The sequence below is a fragment of the Clavelina lepadiformis genome, chromosome 1 (assembly GCF_947623445.1).
Source record: "Clavelina lepadiformis chromosome 1, kaClaLepa1.1, whole genome shotgun sequence".
NCBI classification, from domain to species: Eukaryota; Metazoa; Chordata; class Ascidiacea; order Aplousobranchia; family Clavelinidae; genus Clavelina; species Clavelina lepadiformis.
This window is the reverse complement of record NC_135240.1, coordinates 9,875,186-9,897,376: the sequence shown is the minus strand read 5'-3', so window position 1 is coordinate 9,897,376 and position 22,191 is coordinate 9,875,186. Positions and strand designations below refer to the sequence as shown.

The 22,191-nt window shown below is 34.3% G+C and overlaps 5 protein-coding genes across 11 annotated transcripts; 2 read left to right on the top strand and 3 right to left on the bottom strand.

Moving 5' to 3' along the window:
* Positions 1-136: 136 nt before the first annotated feature.
* On the bottom strand, positions 137-1,919 carry LOC143464402 (uncharacterized). The gene is made up of 3 exons (XM_076962163.1): positions 1,746-1,919; positions 1,490-1,651; positions 137-1,010 (listed from the first exon to the last, which is right to left on the bottom strand). Exons 1-3 carry the CDS (start codon positions 1,900-1,902, stop codon positions 838-840), a joined length of 492 nt encoding a protein of 163 aa, XP_076818278.1. The 5' UTR covers positions 1,903-1,919; the 3' UTR covers positions 137-837.
* Positions 1,920-3,191: 1,272 nt separating this feature from the next.
* On the bottom strand, positions 3,192-6,681 carry LOC143461773 (uncharacterized). Its single transcript, XM_076959641.1, has 3 exons — positions 5,284-6,681; positions 4,636-4,797; positions 3,192-4,452 (listed from the first exon to the last, which is right to left on the bottom strand). The coding sequence occupies exons 1-3, from the start codon at positions 5,489-5,491 to the stop codon at positions 4,268-4,270; spliced, it is 555 nt and encodes a 184-aa protein (XP_076815756.1). The 5' UTR covers positions 5,492-6,681; the 3' UTR covers positions 3,192-4,267.
* A 793-nt stretch (positions 6,682-7,474) lies between these two features.
* LOC143462550 (uncharacterized) lies at positions 7,475-9,329 on the bottom strand. 2 transcript variants are annotated; one of them, XM_076960777.1, is made up of 3 exons: positions 9,053-9,329; positions 8,145-8,230; positions 7,475-7,883 (listed from the first exon to the last, which is right to left on the bottom strand). In XM_076960777.1, the coding sequence occupies exons 1-3, from the start codon at positions 9,231-9,233 to the stop codon at positions 7,737-7,739; spliced, it is 414 nt and encodes a 137-aa protein (XP_076816892.1). In that variant the 5' UTR covers positions 9,234-9,329; the 3' UTR covers positions 7,475-7,736. The 2 variants fall into 2 exon arrangements, with proteins under 2 accessions (XP_076816892.1, XP_076816884.1); XM_076960769.1 differs by having other exon boundaries at positions 7,479-7,883; positions 8,069-8,230.
* Positions 9,330-10,054: 725 nt separating this feature from the next.
* LOC143457886 (serine beta-lactamase-like protein LACTB, mitochondrial) lies at positions 10,055-14,015 on the top strand. 4 transcript variants are annotated; one of them, XM_076955274.1, is made up of 10 exons: positions 10,055-10,195; positions 10,536-10,642; positions 10,706-10,826; positions 10,973-11,163; positions 11,233-11,419; positions 11,534-11,699; positions 11,806-11,941; positions 12,115-12,204; positions 12,291-12,395; positions 13,345-14,015. In XM_076955274.1, exons 3-10 carry the CDS (start codon positions 10,757-10,759, stop codon positions 13,687-13,689), a joined length of 1,290 nt encoding a protein of 429 aa, XP_076811389.1. In that variant the 5' UTR covers positions 10,055-10,195; positions 10,536-10,642; positions 10,706-10,756; the 3' UTR covers positions 13,690-14,015. The 4 variants fall into 4 exon arrangements, with proteins under 4 accessions (XP_076811389.1, XP_076811390.1, XP_076811387.1 ...); XM_076955275.1 differs by having other exon boundaries at positions 10,056-10,160; XM_076955272.1 differs by having other exon boundaries at positions 10,066-10,195; positions 10,501-10,642.
* Positions 14,016-15,253: 1,238 nt separating this feature from the next.
* On the top strand, positions 15,254-20,170 carry LOC143457850 (serine beta-lactamase-like protein LACTB, mitochondrial). 3 transcript variants are annotated; one of them, XM_076955269.1, is made up of 10 exons: positions 15,254-15,553; positions 16,077-16,197; positions 16,314-16,424; positions 16,660-16,847; positions 17,177-17,369; positions 17,478-17,643; positions 17,743-17,878; positions 18,705-18,779; positions 18,848-18,952; positions 19,113-20,170. In XM_076955269.1, the coding sequence occupies exons 1-10, from the start codon at positions 15,488-15,490 to the stop codon at positions 19,425-19,427; spliced, it is 1,476 nt and encodes a 491-aa protein (XP_076811384.1). In that variant the 5' UTR covers positions 15,254-15,487; the 3' UTR covers positions 19,428-20,170. The 3 variants fall into 3 exon arrangements, with proteins under 3 accessions (XP_076811384.1, XP_076811383.1, XP_076811385.1); XM_076955268.1 differs by having other exon boundaries at positions 16,299-16,424; XM_076955270.1 differs by lacking the exon at positions 16,314-16,424.
* Positions 20,171-22,191: the final 2,021 nt, after the last annotated feature.

The following is a 22,191-nucleotide window of genomic DNA, read 5'->3' as shown; positions in this document are numbered from 1 at the left end:
TACATGGTTCATTGTTGAGATGTTTGTTCAGTTCTATCTCCTGTTTAATTTTTTCTATCTTAGTGGAGCGTTTAGGAGTTTTAGAAAAGTTTTGTTTTGTTTTTGTAACTTGTCTCTCAAAAAATACGCACGTGCAAACAAACAAGTATATTTAGCAACGTTCTTAGAAAATTGCCACAGTTTGTACACTTGTGAAATACAAGGAAATAGAAGAATACAATCAATTTATGAGAGAAAAAGTTTCATACAGAAGTTTGTTTTTCATTTAACTCATTGGGTTTTTTAAAGAGCTAATAAATTTTCTTCAAAAATGAGAATCTTGCTGGTGCAAACAATAATATGCGTCGTTTTTAATAGCTTTATTCCGGGGCAATATTTATCTTCCATGTTAGCAAAAACTGATTAACTTATCGGTAAAAGACAAGATCCTCAAATGCTGCAGATTTAATTGATAACAATATAATGATATAAGCAAAAGTTCAAAGGATGACACATTTTAACACAATATCTGAAGCAGAAAGCATGCTTAAAGCTTTTTCTATCACTATTTGCAATTGTCGAAAATGTATAAGTTTTGTTAGGAATATTATAATATATAATATAATATTTCCATCCACTGTATCCTACCAACCGACAAAGCGAAATAGGCCACTTCGTATATAAGCCGGTATACATGGAGGAAATAAGTATAGCAAACACTAAACAGCATATCAAAAACAATGAAATTAGCGATTTGAACCAAGTTTAGATCAATCAGCACAGAGTAATGGTCCAACAGTAGGCCTGAACTATAAACAGACCTTCATCATGTATAGCTTCTATAATATACGGAAAAAATCAGACCCCTGTTTTTCCCGCAACGATGCCACATATTCCAGACATGATGAACATTAATCCAGAAACCCAACCCAAGTAGAAAGAGAAGTGAAAAGAGCCAAACCTGGTTGAATTCCCCTCAGTTGAATAGTTCAAACCAGTAAAAGTACCGCAGGCAGCAAAGACCAGCACGCCTGAAAATTCCCGATCATAACAAAGTTTTCAGAGTTTTCCAGATTAGATGTTATTTATTGTCATATATTGTTGGGCAACTATTTTTATAATTATAATAAGCTGATAACTCATATTCTTTTTTCTTATCTTACTCAAAATCGTGGAAATATTTGAACAATTTTATTGTGTTGAAGAGTATATAGGCGTATTATAGCTGTTCCATATACTTTTCGGAACAATCTGTTTTACAAACCTATTTATGTATATAATAGGCTTATAAAGATGACAATAAATAACAAGTAAAATAAAACACAGGATATAGTTAATTGGCACTCTGAAGGTTAACTTTATTTTTGATTTTTCTATACGAGCTTTCGCAAGCATAAGCTTGCTTCTTCAGGTGTACTGCGAAATGATAATGAAATAAATAACAATAAATTATTACTCAACTTATTTGAAATGCTGGTGAAGTTTGTATACTGAAATTGTAGGCTTATACCTGCTAGTATCAGGAGAACACCTTTAGTTACGACAGGACAAGAACTGTTTGTGAGGAGGCCGATTAAACCAAGAAAAACTCCAATAACCACCAATGCAGCTGCCGCAAGCATAATGATTCTTGGAACAAAAACTGCCATTCTAACGTTCTGCAGGTCCCAACCTTGACAATGTCAACGGTCCAAAAATGTTATTAATTCTCAACGTATTGCAGGTTTAAGCTTCTCATATAGATCTATATCACGTTTCAGTCTTACCTTGATTTTCACAAACGGGGAAGCAGTTCTTGAAAAGGCCGTAATGATAATCAAACAACACATCGACCCATCTGTCGGTAAGCATTGCCGTCAAATATAATCCGGTACCAACCAGTATAAAAGCAAACGACACAGCAACACCAACTTTATGCACCATGATAATTTAAGCGACGATTAAGTCTGTTACATATAGTATAAAACTTGTCATATTTTATTATATTATATGTATATTAGTTTATTACATTATTTTATATCATAGTTTTATTTCAGATATAGCCGGTAAAATATCACATGTAAGCAATGCAGGTCGTGATGATGTTAAGAGCATGTATCAGACAACGATAGCATCAAGCTGTAAATAATTATGAAAAAGTTTTAAAAATTGGCAAAAATAGCCTACGTAATGCCTTTAGGCTTATAAGTTAACCTATAGCATATTATAGAATCTAATAAGAGCGAAGGCTAGTCTTAAACAATATCAAGTAATTTCATTCGCTTTTTTAGCTGAAAACTACTCTTGGACAATATAATCTAATTAAACGTTAGCATATATAGTATAATATTAACAAGTAACAACGATGCTTTATGTTCTCTGGACTATCGCCAATTTGACAAATTGGTCTTTGCGTAACATGCTATAGCTCAGTGACTAATTTCGAATATTTTTTCGACTTCTGTAAGGTGTAGTTTCGTTCGATTTTTTGCTTCACTTGTCAACTGTTTGCACTGCTATATACGAGCGAAGCAATATTTTGGTTTTGTATACCCTTTTGCCTTCAGGCGTTTAAATCCGACCCTTAATCACCGCTAAGGCATTTTGGTGATGCACGTTTTTGACAACTTGACCTTTGACACTTTACAGACGTCAAGTTTTCAAGGATGATGACAACGTCTTTCGTGATAAGAAAAGATAAAATAGCTTTTACCTATGCTTATAGCCTTTAAACGGCAAGAACAAACATAAAATTCACACTACTTAGGTTAAAAGGTATTGTCGGTAAAGCCAGCAGACACGCGGTTAAAAGCGACGTGGAGCAACAAGGTTGATCAGTGAACTAAATCCAAACAATAAAAGCGCCAATATAAGAGCGAGGATGATGGCATTATACTTTACTTGTGTTTGAATATTTTGGACTTTTTGTTACAGAAACATTTACTCTAAAACACAATAATTCTTCATATCCTGTAATCAATACGTATACGCAAAACGCGTGTATTGACTATGTGCTCCTATAACTATAAGCTCAAAACAATTCCATATGCTTCAGATTTACAAAATAAATTTAACCGCCCTATTTATGTTCGCGCAAATGTTATAAAACCTATATATATATATATATATATATATATCGACAAAGGAACTGATGACCGCCGAAGGGGAGGAAGAATTCCTGAAACATCACGTGCATAATTTCATAGCGATTGCGAAATATTGTATACGAAGAATCAACGTTGTTCACACATTTAATGCAAGCAATGCAATGGAAATGTATTGCACGTGATTTTTTACACAAGAGACATCCAGAATGGAATCAAGCAAGGCATCAACAGTAATATAAAGACGTATATATAAGTGAAACTCCAGAATGTGTTGCTACACCAACAGTAAATTGTACGTTTTAAGTATCCCAGTACATACACAGATAAACAATTATATAAAGATTTAAACAAAATTTTCCAATGATTTTACAAAAAATGTTATGACGCAAGTAAAAATGTATTGGTTGATTAAACTTTCTTTATAGTAAGGTAGAGAGCTTCAACTAAAACGTTTAACTACACTTCAATAAAAAAGCAATGTTTACTATTTACACTAAACGGTATGCTGCACGGTGTCATGTGTTCAAATGTCGGACTGCGTTTGTAAGTATTCGGGTATTAAATGTGATTCGGCCACGTTATTATGCAAAAAATGGGTTTAGAATATTATTTTTAAAGGGACTATTTCACCGTATATAGGTCATGCAGCTTGTTGTTAAAGATAGGCGGTTAGGTTAGGAGAGTGGGTATGCAAAAAGTTGATTTTAGCTACTTAAGTTTCGTTGGAGTTAGATTTAGATTAGAAGGTATAGATTTAGGTTAGGTTTAAGTTACTATGTTATAATATTTAAGTTAGGATATCAAGAAACCATGAAAAATAGCTTTGAACATGCGATTTGTTTCCTGTGAAATAGTGGCAGCCTTTTATTTTAGCTAAAATCTATTTTAAGCAAGCACGAAATGTCGAAACGTGTACTATAAAATGGTAGGTCTATTTTATAGTATAAAATTTTTCATAAAATGAATTACAATGTATAAGTATTAGTTTGTGTTATACTTATGTTTCACTTGCAAGCCACAAAAGACTATGCTTAAATCTATACAGAACGCATTGCGATACTTGAGCGCATGATACTAAAAATCTATATCTAACGCATATAGTGGGGGTTTGATCTATAAGCATCGTTTCATTATTTAGTAACTCTCCAACAAACAGTTTCGCCTCCAAATCGAGAATTTACCAGTACAGACAACCAACAGTTTCAGTAGTGGCTTTGTGATTTTCCTGCGATGATGTCACACACTCCAGCTATAATGAACATCAATCCTGAAACCCATGCCAAGTAAAACGAATATTGAAATGTGTTATCTGTAAATGCGTCGACTAGCTGATTATTGGAAATGTTCAATGCAGTGTAGGTACCACAGGCAGCAAAAACTAACAGACCTGAAAATGAAATAAAAGTTTGCATTAAACGTCATGAGAGAATATGTTATTGTACAAACAAAACACATATAGTATAAATATTGTATTTATGCGTTGCTACGTGATGAGAAAGTATTAGAATAAAGTCCGTAAACAAACCAATAAATTGAAGACTTCTGTCAATCTAACTTAAACCCGACCTACCTCCCACAATGCCCAATACACCTTCAGTTATAACCGGACAGGATTGGCTTGCACAAAGTCCAACAATACCAAACAAGAGCCCGAGTGCAACCAACGCTCCGGCGGCAAGCATTATGATGCGAGGAATGAAAATTGCAGTTGGAACTTCATCTGGATTCCACCCTTGATTGCAAATAATATAACTTTATGACGGTAATATTTTTCTAACCATAATGTAAATTTACGATGTACAAGACACCTACAATAACCCGGCAAATAATGAAAATGAAGAAGATTATTAGAATGGTAAACAGTGGTTTTTAAATTTTTAACGAGTTTTGCAATGTATTGTATTAATGCAGTATATAGATAGTATAATACAGTTAATATAAAGTCACTGCACAAACTTGTTTGTGTTCAATTCACAGCTTATTGGTCGGATAAAAAAGTATAAGCCCGAAACAGCATGAACTGTAGTTGTTTGTTAGCGTCTATATAAAATCCTTTGTCTATCTGCATTATTGCTTTCAGCAATTTCATGTAATTCAAAACGACTACAAGTTGGTGCCAATACTTCAGTATTTTTATTAATGCAAATGTTTTTCTGTTTTTTCTCACGTTTGCTGTAATTTTAATATAATTTTGTACTTTATGAGTATTTCATCTTACCTTGGTTAGTGCATGTTATGCCAAAAAAGACGTTAACACAAGTCTTGAAAAGACCATTAGTTTGAACCGAAACGTCACTTGTGTCTAATAAACTAATTGCTGGGATTTCAATTCTTGACCAGGAATCAGTGAGCATGGCTGTCAAATAAAGCGCGGCAGCAACCATCCAGAACAGCAGAGCAAGGGCAAGGACAATTTTACGACCCATACTGTCGATTAATATCGGTTCAACTTGTGAAGTTATATAATATATATCAAAACTTAATACAATTTTGCGTCTAAACACTCTAAGCAAAACATATTTTCATATGACTAAAAATAAAAGTGAATATTTCGGCGTATAAGTAGGCCGACATAAATCAGGCAGCTTATTGCGCTCTTAAATAGCGGTTTGGATAAGAGAATGGAGATGCAAAAAGTTTATTTTAGCCATATATGGCTTAATTAAAGTGACAATTAGATTATAAGCTAAACTGAGGACATATGTTTAGGGCACTATGTTAATAAAATATTTAACTTAGGAACTTATGTTAACAAAAAACTGTGAAAAATAGCTTCAAACTAAAATAGTTTCGAACAGCATCAAAAATAGCGCATAGCTCATAGCTGATTAGTCAATAAAACGAAATGTGTTGTAGTTCCGATATAGCTGTTTTGGTTGCAATGGTTCGATAAGCGTAACATTTTATAAACTACTTTTAATCACATTGTTTCTACTAATAGTAGCATTTTCATTGCAAAAAACGTGTTATGTCAGCAACCAGTTTCGAAAAAATGTTGTGCCTGATGCGCTTCCTCAAACGTGATTTCATAGAGTTTATTTTAACAATATTCTATCCTTTTTTGGATTCCCAGAAGCGAAGTAGTTCTTCCAGTAAAACTGTAACAACAGCATAGACTAAAAAGTACACAATTAAATGCTGCACTATAGCACGATACGTAATCATTTTGAAGGTTGATTTCATAACATAGCTGCAACTGTCATTAAAAAATCGGGTACAAAAACGTTTCAAAAAGGTATAACTAAACGGGTTCCAATAACGGGCACCAATCACGAATGGTTTGAATACTTTTCAGCTTTGATTTCATACTACGATTTAATATAATGGAATTTTATCAAGTTTTAATATGAAGTGAAGTTTCGCAAGTTAGTAAGTTATTCATCTACATTTATTCGAATCTGTTTAAAGTTGCTATTTGACACTACGCAGGCTATAGTTAACCCTGTATAATTTGCTCATATTCTAGCTACGTTACCACCTTTTGATTCTATTTCTTCTCTGCTGAAAGAGCTGATACGTCAAATAATCTAGGCTTGGCTGCTGTTGTAATAGTTACCCAAAAATTCAGTTACAAGTTACAACTTCAAACCATGACGTATGCCTACCTCAGCATCATACAACGAACGCCATAGTTTATAACTACAGACCTGTAAGCTTCATTTTGCTTACAATAATAAATTCGAAATGAGCCGGAGGCGGAAAACATGACGCTTAGTACTGTGACGTATTTAATATCATGTGATACTTGCTTCAACTATTGCGGAAATTGGACTAGAACTGAAACACCACTCTCTAATTGCCAACACGAAGGCGTCATGTAAAACATTTAAACTCTTTTTCAACATGGACTTTCCTTAAATCTCGCTTCCATAGAAAGCGCTATCAGCCTTTGATTTATAGGCTATCATTATGTTGCTATAATAATGAAGTTTATTATTAACATAATGAAATCTGTTTTGCATAATAAGATTTCAAAAAACTAGTTCTTTATATTAAATTGAAGTATTACACACACTACAACAACGCTGTCTAAGAAATAAAAATAACTTCACTATATCATCATCACCACATCTGTCGCGTGATAATCACAGAAGGGCGGAAATATATCTGTGTTCGCGCAGATCACAACTTAAATTAATCCAATGTCATAAAATTAAGCAAAATCCCATACTGTAAGGAGGCTGCATTGTGCTTACAAGCTATCAACCGCACCCAATTCTTTGCCTACGAGTTTCGTTACAAAAACATAGCGGGCTTCATGATATGTCTAGCTTTACACGTACGTCACGAATTGACGTCAATTGTTCAGCTTATTGGTGGCGGACTCCCTTCGTAAAACGTAAACGTTTTTATCCAGTGTAAATGGATAAGCAGAGCTGTTATACTCGTATAACCTTATTTATGTGCACCTTGTAGACGACTGGTCTATTGGTTGTTTGTGCCTTTACTACCAAATTATGACAATAAATTGATTACATACGACACAATATATTATACATTTGCAAAGTAACACATTTAAATGCAAAGCATGCGTGTCAACTTCATCAATGATTCTTTTTCGAAAATTACATTAACACTGAATACTGACGTTTTCGTTAATATAATATTCACAAGTAGGTCAAGTTTGCAACAGTTTTTAGTCTGTATCTTGGTTTCTTGCAAAGACACCAATCACGCCAGAAATGACAAGCATGATTCCTGATATCCACGCCATGTAAAAAGAAAAATGGTAAGTGTAAATAAAGAATGGACCGCCTTTGGTGACGTCCTTGATGTGAAGCCCAGTAAACGCACCGCAAGCAACAAAGATGAGTAGGCCTGTTAAAACATCAGGAATGTTCTGTAGACTGACAGCTATTAGTAACAACTTAATTAGAAGTAAAACTTTTGTATGTAGGCCTGTTTGTTTTGAAGGATAAGGAAATCTGTAATCTTGGTGAAAGTTGAACGCGGTAAAGCAAGACCACAGTTTAAAAAACACGTTTAAAACTAGTTGATTTTACCTGCAAAAACGTCTAGAACTCTCTCACCAACAAAAAAAGCATGCTTTCTGCTCAACAGTCCAAACAAACCACTAACCATTCCAATACCAAGTAACCCTCCAGCCAGGAGCATAATTATGCGCGGTAGAAATATTGTAAGTGTAATTTCGTTTGGGTCCCAACCTGAAAAATCGGAAAATTTTGTAAAAAAATAAAAAAGTGGTGAATCTGTAATGTGCTTGTGTAAGCATACGTACATGAACCGTACTTAAGAAAATGAATACTCTATTAATAATATTAATATGTATCAAGAAGTATGAAACAAATAAAGCAAAGTTGTAAAGGCGTCATTTTTTCTAACTTGAATAGGTCAAGTCAAGTGGATGTTTAACTCAAGTCAACTTAAATTATGACTCGAGTCAAGTCAATTATGCGTAACTTTATAAAATTTGCTGACGTCACACGACGCTTTGTGGTGTGGCTTTCCATTAGTTAGAACTCAGAACTGTCTTAAATTTAGTCTGGTTGGTTGCTTTTTTCCAAAAAAGTTTTATTTGCTATCAAAATATGCACCTTTGACCGGAGTTCTACTTTCGTTGGCACATTTACTATTATCTTATTTGAGTCGAGCCTAATCAGAGTTGCCGGGCTTTTCGAGTCGTGTTCAGGCCCGAATTTATACTCACACTCTGCCACATTTGCGTTGTAAGTTCACTTTCTTTACAAGATCAGGATGCTAAAAACCTCTCGCATACAGCAAAGCGCAACTTAGAAAATGATGGCAGTCAAATAATGGCATCAAAAGATGACTTTGATTAATTCAGGAAATTAAATTTCGGGTCTAACTCCGGCCTCAAGTAGCCTAAATTTTCGGTTCGGGCCGGGTTGGGGCTTGTTTCGGGTTCGGGTTAACAATATGAGGCACGTTTACAACTCTTTCATATTACGATAATTTAATATTTAAATTTAGTCATATCATTAAAAAAACTCGACAAGTTAATCTACTTTGATTATTGCAAAAGGCGTCGTTAGGATTTGGACCACAAGATTTGAAGAGGCCCACACTCCCACCAGACCTATCTGACTCGGCCACCATCCAAAAGTCAGTAAGCATTGCTGCCAGGTAAAAACCAATTCCATTCATCCAAACCACGAGACCTACACTAATAATCGCAATCCTCTCCATCTTCAGTCAATTTGGATCAGTATTTTTTATACTTCAGCTCATAACCTACTAAACAAGAAATGTTTAACGTATAAACCTACTAAATGCATACGATTATACAACTATCTGCTGCTTTTGCAAAACCATACAAAAATGTCGAAACATTGTTATGCGGAGTTCTTTTTTTGTTTCAATCTGTTCGCTGGAAGAGGAAACAGGAAACCCAAATAATGATCGCTGAGAACATATTGTAATTGTTTTTAATACGCCGACACCTATAGAGAATAACTTTGCACCAACTTACGATTTTATCACTCTTTTTGTTTCTAGGGTAAAAACATACATAAATAATGCTTTATGACGCTAAGGCGAGACTGCAGGAATCGCAGTCGTTAGCAACAAAGGATCTCTAAACATTTGCAGGTTTTTTGGGTGAATACTTAAATGTTTAACTTTTCTAATTACCATAAAATAAAACATTACGCGTTGCGATACGTCAGCACATGTTTGAGTGTAAAAACTCGAACAACTTCAACAATTATGTTTCCGGTCCAGCAAGTAGCATAAAGGTTGTTTTACGAATTTTCTATTACTTTTAGTATCCATTTCCCTGGAATCGTTTTGGCTACGTGATAGCAATTTAAATAAATGTATTGATAAAAGTACGTTGAAATTAGTTCTTTCTCGACTGTTTTTTATTATTAAATAGTATTAAACTAGTTACTAATCACCAACACCACGAGCGGACCAATCACTGTTTCTATATATAAGACATCTATGAATAAAAATATCATTTGTTTCTATTTTCTTTTAGGTTGTTTCCCTAATAAAGGTGTTGTGAAGGTTTGTTTGTCAAATGACTAGGTCTAGCCTAGTACTGAATCGAAGCAGATCGACGTAAGGTCACCCGGTCACAGCATCCAGTAATCAAAAGGCTGGTGATTAAAGGTAGGCGGTTAAGGTAGACCGTTCGGACAAAAAAGGTAGGCTATATATGCAACAAAAATTTAAGTTCTTAGGTTAAACTGGAGTTAAATTAATAAGTAAATTTCCAAGGTGGGAAATTAAAATCAAACTATACTAAATTATATGCCGGTAGGCTACGTGTAACTGTAATCACTTCTACAAAATGGCAAGTGCACAACCATTGGATGCCTTTTTATACAAGATCCCAGCTACTAAAATTGTAATGTCATCTGGTTGTGCACTTGTATACTAGACCCTTTTTCAGATTCCACTCATAGCTTATCGGATTTAATCTATAAGATTCTTTGCTGTTTTTGTACAGGTTGTAAAAGATGCGCATTAACTACTTTTTTGCAGCTTTAGCTGCAACTGTCATTCGAGGTGAAAACCCCAGCGAGGCACTTCGTTTTACCGATGTAAAACAAAAGAAAGACAAGAAAAAAAAGAAGCAATCAAAGATAGATGTAAGAAAATAGATTTGATTTTACAAGTGCTATCTCTTAATTTAACAAACAACCTTTCTTCAGAAACACTTAGAAGTCGCAATACAGAACAGTAAACAATATGTCACACAAAAAATGGAAGAAGTTGGAGCTCCTGGCATGGTTGTGGCTGTGAGTGTTGATGGTAAAACTGTGTGGAAACAAGGTAATCTCATATAAGGAAGTTTTTAGTTTGTATCAGTTTGGTAAACTTCAAATGTTTGTATTGCCAGATCCTTATTAACTCACCACTATCTCCTTTTAAATTTAAATAGTAGTGCAGAACAGTATGATGCATGTTTTCGAAAACAGGTTTTGGATATGCTGATGTGGAAAATAAAGTACCTTGCACACCTTCCACTGTGATGAGAGTAGCAAGTATAAGCAAATCTTTCACTGCTATGGCTGCTGCAAGGTTAATGGAAGAGGGCAAATTAGATTTGGACAAAAATATTCAAGAGTATGCGCAAAGTTTCCCAGAGAAAAGCTACAATGGTGAAAAGGTTAGAAAACGATCCTTTAACAAACTTGTAAAGTTGCTGTTCATCATAGGGTTGATTATGTTGTTTCAGGTGACAATTACTTTGAGGCACTTGCTGTTGCATTTAAGTGGAATCCGACATTATTCTAAAACTTTAGACAAACCCAAACCCCCAAAGATTGAATCTGAATTGTCGGAATATTACATCACAAAGCAATACAGCAGTGTGACAGAGGCCTTGGCATTATTTAAGGATGATCCTTTGTTATATAAACCAGGTTAAAGTTATAATATTTCTTTTTAAACATAAAACAATATATTCTTTCATTACGCCCCCAAGTGTTTTTAACTGCAATAAATTTACAGAACTGCCTTATCTGTTTAAAATGCAGGAGAAGAGTTTTTGTATACCACCCATGGGTGGACTTTAATTAGTGCCATCTTAGAAGAAGTATCTGGAAGAGACTTCCTCTCCTTAATGCAAGATAACTTCCGTCGTCTTGGAATGAATGAGACTTATGCTGATGTTCACAACAAGTTGATCTATAATCGGTCAAGGTATAATTCGGTAATATTTTGGACCTAAATGCTGCGATTCATTTGCATCTAATCAGAGTGGGGAAGTTGTCTCCGGTCATAACCATATCATCCTATTATTTGGAAGGTATTACATAAGAAAGAACGGAAAATTAGAAAATGTTCCGTATGTGAACAACTCGTACAAATGGGCTGGGGGTGGTTTTCTTTCTACAGTTGGCGACCTTATGAAATTTGGGAATGCCATGATGTACAGCTATCAGGTATGCAAAGACTCCTTGAGCATTATGTATTATCGTAAATGAACAAAAATCTGCTTGATTTACATGGGTAGGAACCTGTTAAAACACCTTGGCAATATATTACACTATAGCTCATGTATGACAGAATGGTACAGCACAATCCAAACAAATTTAACTCACTTTTGCCTTGACAGTATAAAGCAGATGTATCTAACAATAATGAAAATGAAGAAAATAAGGAAAAGACACAAAACCGCACACCAGGGATTTTGAAAGCTGAAACTGTGAGTTTGCAATGGTCTCTGAAACACAAACTGTGCTAACATTAGCTTTTCTACTAAAAGTAAACTTTGTAAAATAAATTGTGAAGGTTCACAAAATGTGGCATCAAGTTGTTCACCGTAAACGAGAAAGAAATAGTAAACTAAATGAAAATGCAAGCTATGGACTTGGATGGGAAGTTTATCCAGTAATGGTAAGCTTGTAATGCACTTTCGATAGTGCTGATATGTCTGTTTCTTACAAGTTTATTTTAATTTTGTATTGAGATGACTATACTTCCTCTATAGCTGTGACTCGCATCTGTCTACCTATTCTCAGACGGGAGCGAATTCAGCCTAGAAAACTCTAGGCATCAGCCAACTTAAAACACACAATTATCACGTATTATTATTATTACTACAGACAAAGATTATATTAACAGGTTAACAAATAAGTTATACTCATGCTTGACAACGCCTTAATTAATTCTCAACAGACATCTAGAAAGATTACATTCAGCATACAACAATCAGGTTATATGATGTCCTCTATAACACTTGACTAGTCCTTTTCTTGACCTCGACAACTCGTACTTTTTGAGGTGGAAAACGGTTTGATATATACATGTTGGCAGATAATAAAGAAACTAATGACTAACTACAACAAATGTAAATTGCACCCAGGAAGTGGTGTAATAAAAGCGTGAATACAATGTACTTTGCTGTTTAGCCAATGGGGATTAATTAAATGTGTTTATTATCTCTTTTATAAGTTGTGCATTAATTGCTATGTCCAAGATAGATTATTGTTTCATAAATCATAAACGGCATCAAAAGTTGTCAGTACGTACAAGGTCATAGAAACATCAAGCTCGTTTAAACAGGTGCTTTTTTTCTCTTGGTTAATTTCTCTAACGCTTCTTCAAAAGTAATAAAACTTGTTACGTAAGATTGTTCGAAGCAAGGTCATAAAATCATTACGTCATCTGGGGTAAAGAGAATACATTGCATTGAGATAAACTTACAAAACTGGGTTCACACTTTCACATCTTTTGTCTAAGTCTGACATCACTTTTATGGCAGAAGGATTCAGTGCCTATCAGTGTCATTTTTGGCCTTGGTGTTCTTAGTTCATAAAAATAACTGTTTATTATTTTACTAAAGGAACAGTTTGGATGTTGCCCCAAGTGGCAGTTGGAAGTTTGTCATACTGGAGGCGCAATTGGAGCATCCAGCATACTCTTCCTGCTTCCAGATACAAACTCCCATATTCCTGTCCAAGGATCAACGTCAGACAGAGAAAATGAAATCGAAGTTTCACTTTGCAAGTTGGCCCTGCACTCAGACTCAGATGTTCAACAAACTTCAGTTAATAAGGATTCAAATGAAAAACAGTGTGCAGTGAAAGGGATTGCTGTGGCTATTATCACAAACATGCAGAGTGTTGGTCTTACTCAGCTAGCACGAGATCTAGCGCAGGAATTTGATAAAAACCTCAGATCAGATTAGACTGGTAGTACACACCTCATGATGCATATCACTGAGTTGCTGTCTATGCCACATTGTGTATCTTAGTTTATTATTTTGCAATGCTTGAAAAACTGGTAAACTCATGTATATGTTTTTGAAATGAATGAAAATAGGTCATTCGAATCATATATTTTCAAACATTTTAATGTTCTTTTAATCTCTGGATAAAGCTAAAAATGAATTACTTAATTTTGCAAAGTTATTCTGTTCGTATATTTTGTGGTATATTTGTTTTTATTTCACTTCCGATTGATCTTTTCAGAGTGTGTCATACTATTATTCAACATTAAAGTGTGTCAAACATATGGACATGTTTGCAAGTGGCCAAACGCATTTCAATGCTTTTCTGACAAGCGAAAGGAGCAAATATCCTAGCATCATCATTATTCATGCCATCGTTTGCATATGCTAATAACGGGATTAAACTAAGTTCTATAATGATGATGTTGATGATGTAAAACTTAGTTGGCGACAATCTCGTCGAAACAGAAGCTATTGAAAGCATACTCCGTCAATACAGTTTGAAAAAACAGTATTTCATTCTTTTTGTATCAAGTATAGTGTTTCTTAAACCTTGGGTCACTTGGATTGCACTGATGGGGGCCTATAAGTATATTTTGCTCACATGCAGCTATTGCTACTAACGAAGTGAAATATAGTTTTTTTGAATGTCTTAGACACTATGTTGAAATACGTTTTGAGTTGCGTTAAGTTTTGGTTGAAATAGACTGGTCTAGGGAAAAGAAATGGCTAACACTTCATATGTGACATTCTTAATGAAATTTATGGGCTGCCATGGTATACACAAAGGGGAGTTCACGTGGGTGTGACTGTAGATGTACATAGAAACGACATGTTTCCTGTACTGGCAATTTGAGTTATCGGTAGTGTAATATAATCTATTTACCGTGAAATAAATAATTTTGCAATAGCCGTGTTTGTGAGGCCATTTGTTGGATAATAAGCAAGTAATCTGCTAAAGAAGGCAGGAATCTGGTACAGGTTTTACAAATATGGAACATTTGTGCTAGGATGCTCCTGTTTTGTAGTAAAGGAAATTTATGTGTGAGCCATGCGATTGAAAAAAAGTTAAATAGATAAATTTTGGCATCTGTCTGCTTCCTGTGGGCTGCATGTGCTTCAAACTTTCCTACACTTATGATCAAAAAGCGAGCAGTTAGTGACATGATTATGAACGCTTTATTTGAGTTACATTCTAAGTGAACTGTTTCGTTGTTACCCTTGTTTGATTTTGAAAAGGAATAAATAACGCACATTAAAATCGTGTTAACCTTTATTCATGTTTATCATTTGGTTACATTATTCTTGCATGTTTTAAGCACAATACAATACGGCCATCGAAGGTTTTCTTCAGTAAATAAAACCTTTCAATCCTCAGTATTATTTGGTATTGTGCAGTAACATTTTTAAAGTTTTTAATGGGTGTTGGATTTGATATCAAACTTCATCAAGTTAAAGCTTCAGGGCAACTAAAGGGTTAAAATATTTAACCTTGAAAGCATTTGAAATCACTAAATGGGTTCATTTACTAAACAAAAAACATGTTTTAGAACAAGAGCAGCTTAAGAGATTGTAAATACCAAATATATATTACTTAAAACAACACCAACTAGAATGTATCATTGGTGACCAACCAAGTTCAAACTGAAAATTTAACTTTTAACTCATTAAACTTAACACCTGTTTTTGTGTAAAGGGTTTATTTATTTGCTACTGATTTTAATGCCATCTAAAAAGACCTTGCTTTTGGTGAAAGATGCATACTTACTGCCTTCTTGAAAGACTTGCTGCTGCTACCATTGGATATAAAGAGGATCATAATGTCAGTACACAAATGTTTTTGCATGTCAGTTATTAGCAGGATAATTACTGGTACTGCTTTATGTGAAAATACTATAGAGAGTACCGCATACCTCTAACGATTAATTTGTCATTACTAGGGTGAATGAAGTTCAAAAAATGTTTACAGTTAGAAACTCCAAACTCACAAAATTTAACATATGTTTGATAGCAAGAAATTATCAATAACTGTGGGGTTTCATTAATGGTAAAAAATATGACACTTTTCAGATGAAGACCATACAAAAGTTTAGGATTTTGATTTCTGCACATTTTTAAAGTCTGCAAATGTCTAAAATTCTTTCCTAGTTTTTTTTTAGATTTACATCTGTGATTTAATCCCCTAGTCATTAGCCTACATGTATAATAGCAAAAATCATAAAAAACTTAGCAATCTCTTAACTAAGCTATCCTTCAGTAAGTATAACTACTGGATCCCATTAATTCAAAAAGTTCTCACAGCCAAGTTAGTTTTGTTAAGAAAATCTTTTGCTTTGCTATTTCAGAAACACTTTCAAGTTGCAATACAGAACAGTGAACAGCATATCATAAGAATAATGGAAGAATTTGGAGCTCCCGGAATGGCTGTGGCTGTTAGCATTGATGGTGTAACGGTATGGAAGCAAGGTACTTTTTGGGTTTTTATACACTCTAAATAAGCCAAGTATATATCACGTTTTATAAAACTTTATCCTAAAATACTGACATGTCAGCTTTTATAATATTAGATGTTGTATGCTCAGTAACTGAGTGGTTTGTGCACTTGGCTTGCTATATCCCAATTGGCGCCACCACTCTATTGAAACGTCCTTGGGCAAGGTACCAACAACACTTACTCCTGTTCAGTTGTCTTGGTAAGCAGTTCCAAATTTGGGCAACGTGATACAAAAAAGTCAAAAAGCAAGTAAAAATGTGCGAGTCTATCGGAACTTGTACAAACTTTTTGTACCTGTGGCTCAAGCCAAAGCGGTGAAGAATCGTCGCTGAGTTTAAGTTGTGCAAAAGGCTTTCCTCAGTCTGAGTATAAAGATCATCATTTCACACCATGTTAACTTGGAACACTAATACAAATATATTTCAACAATGAAGGTTTTGGATATGCTGATGTGGAAAATAAAGTACCTTGCACACCTTCCTCTGTGATGAGAGTAGCAAGTATAAGCAAATCTTTCACTGCTATGGCTGCTGCAAGGTTAATGGAAGAAGGCAAATTAGATTTAGACAAAAACATTCAAGAATACGTGAGTTTCCCAGAAAAGTTTTACGAAGGAAAAAAGGTGAACAACACTATGGGTAACATGTCTGATAGGTTTAAATTAAATGTTATTAAATGACATACTGGTTTAAAGACAGTACTGAAGTGACTTGCGTTGGTTCAAGTTACAGCAACAGCCAAAATTAATGGTTTACATAATTAAATAAGATATTTCCATAGTAAATCAAACTAAAATAAAAAAATTCTAAACTAGATCAATTTTAACACTACTACTAGTAAATGGTGACAAATCTAACGCAGTGCATGACGTGAAGTCAGCAAATTTTAATACTTCGAGTTGAGTAAAGTTTTAGGTAAATTGAATTTTACTTGGTTGCAACTATGTTTTAGGTAGTAATAACACTGAGACAATTGTTATCAAATTCAAGTGGCATCCGTCACTACCATAAAACATTATCAGAAGCAAGAGCTACCTCCATGTTAGATATATTAAACCTCCCAGAAAATAACCTAACGAAGCAATATGAAAGTGTAACAGATGCATTAGAAATCTTTCAAAAAGATCCGCTGCTATTCAAGCCAGGTAAAAAAGTTACTTAACCGATATTCAATAGTGAATAAAATTACCTGATATAATTATTGTTTCACAATTCAACCACTTGATCACATAGGTCTATTTACTACACCACAGGAGAAAAATATTGGTACTCGACCCATGGGTGGACTTTAGTAAGTGCCATCTTAGAAAAGGTATCTGGAAGGGACTTCCTTTCTTTAATGCAAGATAACTTCCATCGTCTTGGAATGAATGAAACTCATGCTGATGTTCACAAAAAGTTGATCCATAATCGGTCAAGGTATAATCAGCATATCTAGATACAGAAGACCCTACTTTAAAGTGGCACTTAGTCCGCTGATAATACACAGACTGTTTGCATGTGCAAAATTTTTTAAAGATATTACATCAGAAAGGACGGAAAACTAGAAAATGCTCCATATGTTAATAACTCATACAAATGGGCAGGTGCTGGATTCCTTTCAAGTGTTGGAGATTTAATAAAATTTGGAAACGCCATGATGTACAGCTTTCAGGTAAATCAAACTACATTATGCACACCGATATGTACATTATATTAAATAATCTTTTCAACTGAATATTTAACATAGAAGTCTGGTAATTTTTATACTATTATCATACATCACTGTCGATGTTCCAGATAAAATTCCATCTTGCAACAAGCAGGAATGCCATTAAATCTTCCAAAGATTACACATTGGTGTAAATTTTTGCTGTACGAACTAGGGCTCATCATCAACGAGTGTTATGGCCACCAGAAACTGGGATGACGTTTATTTTACGGCGTGTTTTCTTTTCCCATCCACTGATGTAGAGCATTGAAGCAATTTTCAATCACCTGTTGCTTGAACCTACCACCTGCTTGTTTGCTTAGCTTTGCTTTTTCAACTTGTGTTGTGGATTTAACTAATTATAAGTTTAGTGGCCATTCTAGTTGTTACCAGTACTTATTACCTTAATTATTTTTGAGCACATTTTAAACTGTCTGTCATTTTTTCCCGTTCATTAGCGCATGCTGTTAACAGCTGGCTGATTTTTTGTCCCCAACGCACTTCTGACAAAAAATAAGATAATTGATATTGTAGTGTGGATATATACCAAAATTATTGAAACATTTTTTTTGCCCTTAAATATAATCCTCATGGGCAGTAGTATTATCTAGTAGTATGACTTTTCATAGTAAATCCACTTAGCAATATTTAATTATACCTAAGCACACTTGTAAAAACAATTAAGGATGTTCACCTTTTCGGAATCTACTTCCATTTAAGAAAAGCACAATCATGGGAGTACGTATTACACAGCACAAATCTAACCAACTTTTACTCTTGGTTATGACAGCTCCAAAATCAAAAATCAAGCAATAGTGATCTTGAAAACAACAGCAGTATACCTGGAATTTTGAGAGCTGATACTGTAAGTTTTTATTTAAAACATCAAAAATCTAAATTAAGTTTCAACTATGACATGAGCATATTTTGTAGGTCAGAGAAATGTGGCGTTCAGTTATCCTTCGCAAAAGAGGTAGAGGTAGCAAAATGCCAGAAAATATAAGTTATGGACTTGGGTGGGAAGTGTACCCTTCAATGGTAAGTAAAGTGTGTAGGCTAACGCTAGCATGGCTATTGTTGTTTAATTTATATTTGATCTTCCCACTGTGTGTGGAGTTTGAACAACAAAAGAATTCTAATTTTAAATCCTAAAATTGCCACAATGCAGGAAAAATCAACCATGTTTAATGTATTTTAGAAATGGTTTGGACTCTGCCCTAAATGGCAGCTAGAAGTGGCTCATTCAGGTCTCACTTGTGGAGCATCCAGCATACTTTTTTTGGTGCCAAGAAGGGATTCCCTCCACTTTTCTAACCAAACTTTAATACCAAATGGTAGAAATATTAGTCAAATAGCACATTGTTTTGAGTCAGATAAAACAAATGCTGGAAATGGAATAAAAGGAATAGCTGTGGCCATTCTTACAAATATACACGGCATCAATCTTACTTCAGTGGCAAGAGATATAGCTAATGAGTTTGTTGAACACTCAGCTGACATATTTGTACCATAAAATAGATCCTCAGTGATTGAAATGTTGCCAATGTTTTATTGACCATGTTTTAATGTCAAATTTAATACTATAGGTGTTGTCAGGATCTGCCAAAAGTCAAGGGTTAAGAGACAAAAAAATTCTCAAAGTTTTTGAAGCTATCAGAAAGTTTTTTTAAATAGTTTTTGAGAACTTAGTTCAACTTGCAAATAATATTCAGAATCACCAGATGATCACAAAGTTTACGTTAATTATTGAAATACCCATTCCGGTTACATTATGTTCAATAGCCAAATTCTTTTTGGTGTGTTTGTTTAAACACCAGAAAAACTGATCCTTTGTCCACCATACCTGTCAAAATAACATATGATAATTATTTATGTCCAATTATGAATGGTTGTTTAGTCACCCAGTCGATATGTTTATTTCCTGCCACAAAAATTGTTTAATGTTTGTATTTAATATATTTTATTTGACATGAACGGTTTTACCTTTGGAAATTGAAATTTATGTCATGCATTATGATTACTTTTGATAAAAGCAATTCTTTTGTAAAGGTTCACAACATGTGTACAGCACACTGAACCACATACCAGAAAGGCTGTGTTTCAGATTAATATGATTGTTTATTTCCTTCCAATTTTACATCTAAATAGAAAGGCTTTCCTTATGGTAAAATGTGTATTTACTATGTTCTTACTGCTGTCACCTAAAAATATAAATCAAGCAAAACGTCAATAAACCAACCAACTTTGTAAAACTTACTACATTTTTAAGTCTTTTGTACTTGATATTTATTTCTGTTGTAACCGTATCAAATTTTAAGGATGCCTGCGCTACTACTTCAATTAAATTAGCTAAACAGAGCAGAAAAAAAACTTCATAACAGTACATATACAATATAATCGGTTTCACAATTACCAGGAAAAAACTAAATCTGCCGGTAATTGCTTCCTTGAACATGGTGGGTTATCAAGCATTTGTAGTAATACAGAACAGAAAACAACATGTTATAAGGGTGATGGAAGACGTCGGAATCCGAAATATGGTGGTGGCCTTGAGCACTCAGTGTGCAGCTGCAGGTTAAATTGCTTGTCAAGTTCTTCAAGAAATACAGTTCGATGAACCTATTCCCAACTTTTAGCATATCATCTTTTTTTTTTCTTGAAAAAAGTGATAGAAACATCTTCCATCCAGAAACATCTTTAAGACTTTCCCCAGTCTGAGGATAACAGCTCGATGACAGCAATTAATTAAAAGCAAATCTTTCATTGCTATGGTGCTAGAAGCTTGACGTAAGAGGTCAAATTAGTTTTAGAAAAAACTTTTTAAATTTGCCCAAAAAGTTTTATGAAGAGCGAATGGTTGGGAACAGATGGTACATACAACTGTAATATATAATACCTATAATAAACTAGATAGCTGAGCTTGATGTCAACAGAGTGCCTAGCACTGCACTGAATTCAGGTGGCAATAGCTCGGCGGCAATTATTATCAGATTCAGTTAAAGCTATTCACTGTCATAAAACAAGTGTAACATTGCAGTCAGAAGTCGAAATAGAAATGCCTGCCTTCATGCTTTGCTTTTCCAATATTTAACAGTTGGCTTAAGACTGTCTGATATACCCAATAGCACTTATGTGTAATAAAATTTATTTAAAAACCAAGTTAATCGAATTTGAATTTCCTCTTTCAACTAGTTGGTAAGAGGTTCAACTACAAAATATACAGGGAAACCAGAGCCCCTTGGTCAAACGTATTCAATCTACCAGAAAGTAAGCATAAAAAGCAGTAAAAGGGCATTTTACATGTCGTTAAGGATGACAACTCTAATGAAACCTTTCTTGAATAAAACTCAAAAGACAAATAAACGGATACACCTGCATAATATTAAAACTCCAATCTATGAATGGGTTCCATTCTAGTTCTAGTAGTTGGAACGAGTAATTGTCCAAACAGTTATTCTGATACAAATGAGCCTGTCAAGCATGAGGACAAAGTGACATTATCATTGCTGTCTTGACCTAATTCACACTAAAATATATGAGATAAATTTTGATATATCATCCACTGCTCTCAGTGTCACAAAAGATTTCATCTTTAAAAAAACTTATAAATGCATTTGTACATTGACACATGAGTTACACCTTGTGTCTTAATTTAAGTATGTAAATTATGGAAAGCTTTGATCTAATAACATGGAGTCACTTCTGATCTCATTTCTCTATGTTATAGATATATGAAAAGATTTTGTAAGCTGGGTGTGACATAAAATCTTTACATCAAGGTGTAGCACCTCACTTGCCACTACAACAATGGTTGGTACTTCAAATGAGAAGTCACTACTGATATCAACTTCATAAGTGCACAGCTGCTTGTGACTTTTGAGCTGGCTACACTTCTTTGGTACAGAAGTATCTAGCCAATAACAGGCAAGGACTATCTTCGATACAAAGATATTACTCCAAAGCAACAAAAACTGGAAATATTCCAAGTCAGTGATTTGTACAAATTGTTGTTTTTAACTGTTTATGATCTATAAACATTGGAAAAGGTCATGATACAGTTATCAGGTCCAGTGAAGTGTAAGTTACACGATTCCTGTCTCAACAACTAGTAATATTTATACCAGTATAATATATACCAGTGTTGGCTTCACAAAACTTAGTAAGTGGACCTATCACCTAAACTGACATTACAACTATTTCAAGATAAACTTGCTAAAATAGAGCAGGATTATGACAACATTAGACGTTACAGTTGACTTTTGTTTTTGTGGTTTAAA

Coding starts and splice junctions, on each gene's coding strand:
- LOC143464402 (XM_076962163.1), bottom strand. CDS start 1,902: ATGGTGCATAAAGTTGGTGTTGCTGTGTCGTTTGCTTTTATACTGGTT. Junction 1,652..1,745: donor CCCCGTTTGTGAAAATCAAG/GTAAGACTGAAA, acceptor GACATTGTCAAG/GTTGGGACCTGCAGAACGTT. Junction 1,011..1,489: donor TGTTCTCCTGATACTAGCAG/GTATAAGCCTAC, acceptor GGGAATTTTCAG/GCGTGCTGGTCTTTGCTGCC.
- LOC143457886 (XM_076955272.1), top strand. CDS start 10,511: ATGCGCATTAACTACTTTTTTGCAGCTTTAGCTGCAACTGTCATTCGA. Junction 10,643..10,705: donor AGAAGCAATCAAAGATAGAT/GTAAGAAAATAG, acceptor ACCTTTCTTCAG/AAACACTTAGAAGTCGCAAT. Junction 12,205..12,290: donor GGATTTTGAAAGCTGAAACT/GTGAGTTTGCAA, acceptor TAAATTGTGAAG/GTTCACAAAATGTGGCATCA.
- LOC143457850 (XM_076955268.1), top strand. CDS start 15,488: ATGCATACTTACTGCCTTCTTGAAAGACTTGCTGCTGCTACCATTGGA. Junction 16,848..17,176: donor AGTTTTACGAAGGAAAAAAG/GTGAACAACACT, acceptor ACTATGTTTTAG/GTAGTAATAACACTGAGACA. Junction 18,780..18,847: donor GAATTTTGAGAGCTGATACT/GTAAGTTTTTAT, acceptor CATATTTTGTAG/GTCAGAGAAATGTGGCGTTC.
- LOC143462550 (XM_076960769.1), bottom strand. CDS start 9,233: ATGGAGAGGATTGCGATTATTAGTGTAGGTCTCGTGGTTTGGATGAAT. Junction 8,231..9,052: donor CGCCTTTTGCAATAATCAAA/GTAGATTAACTT, acceptor CCGATTTTTCAG/GTTGGGACCCAAACGAAATT. Junction 7,884..8,068: donor AGTTCTAGACGTTTTTGCAG/GTAAAATCAACT, acceptor ATGTTTTAACAG/GCCTACTCATCTTTGTTGCT.
- LOC143461773 (XM_076959641.1), bottom strand. CDS start 5,491: ATGGGTCGTAAAATTGTCCTTGCCCTTGCTCTGCTGTTCTGGATGGTT. Junction 4,798..5,283: donor CATAACATGCACTAACCAAG/GTAAGATGAAAT, acceptor TTTGCAATCAAG/GGTGGAATCCAGATGAAGTT. Junction 4,453..4,635: donor TGTATTGGGCATTGTGGGAG/GTAGGTCGGGTT, acceptor TTTCATTTTCAG/GTCTGTTAGTTTTTGCTGCC.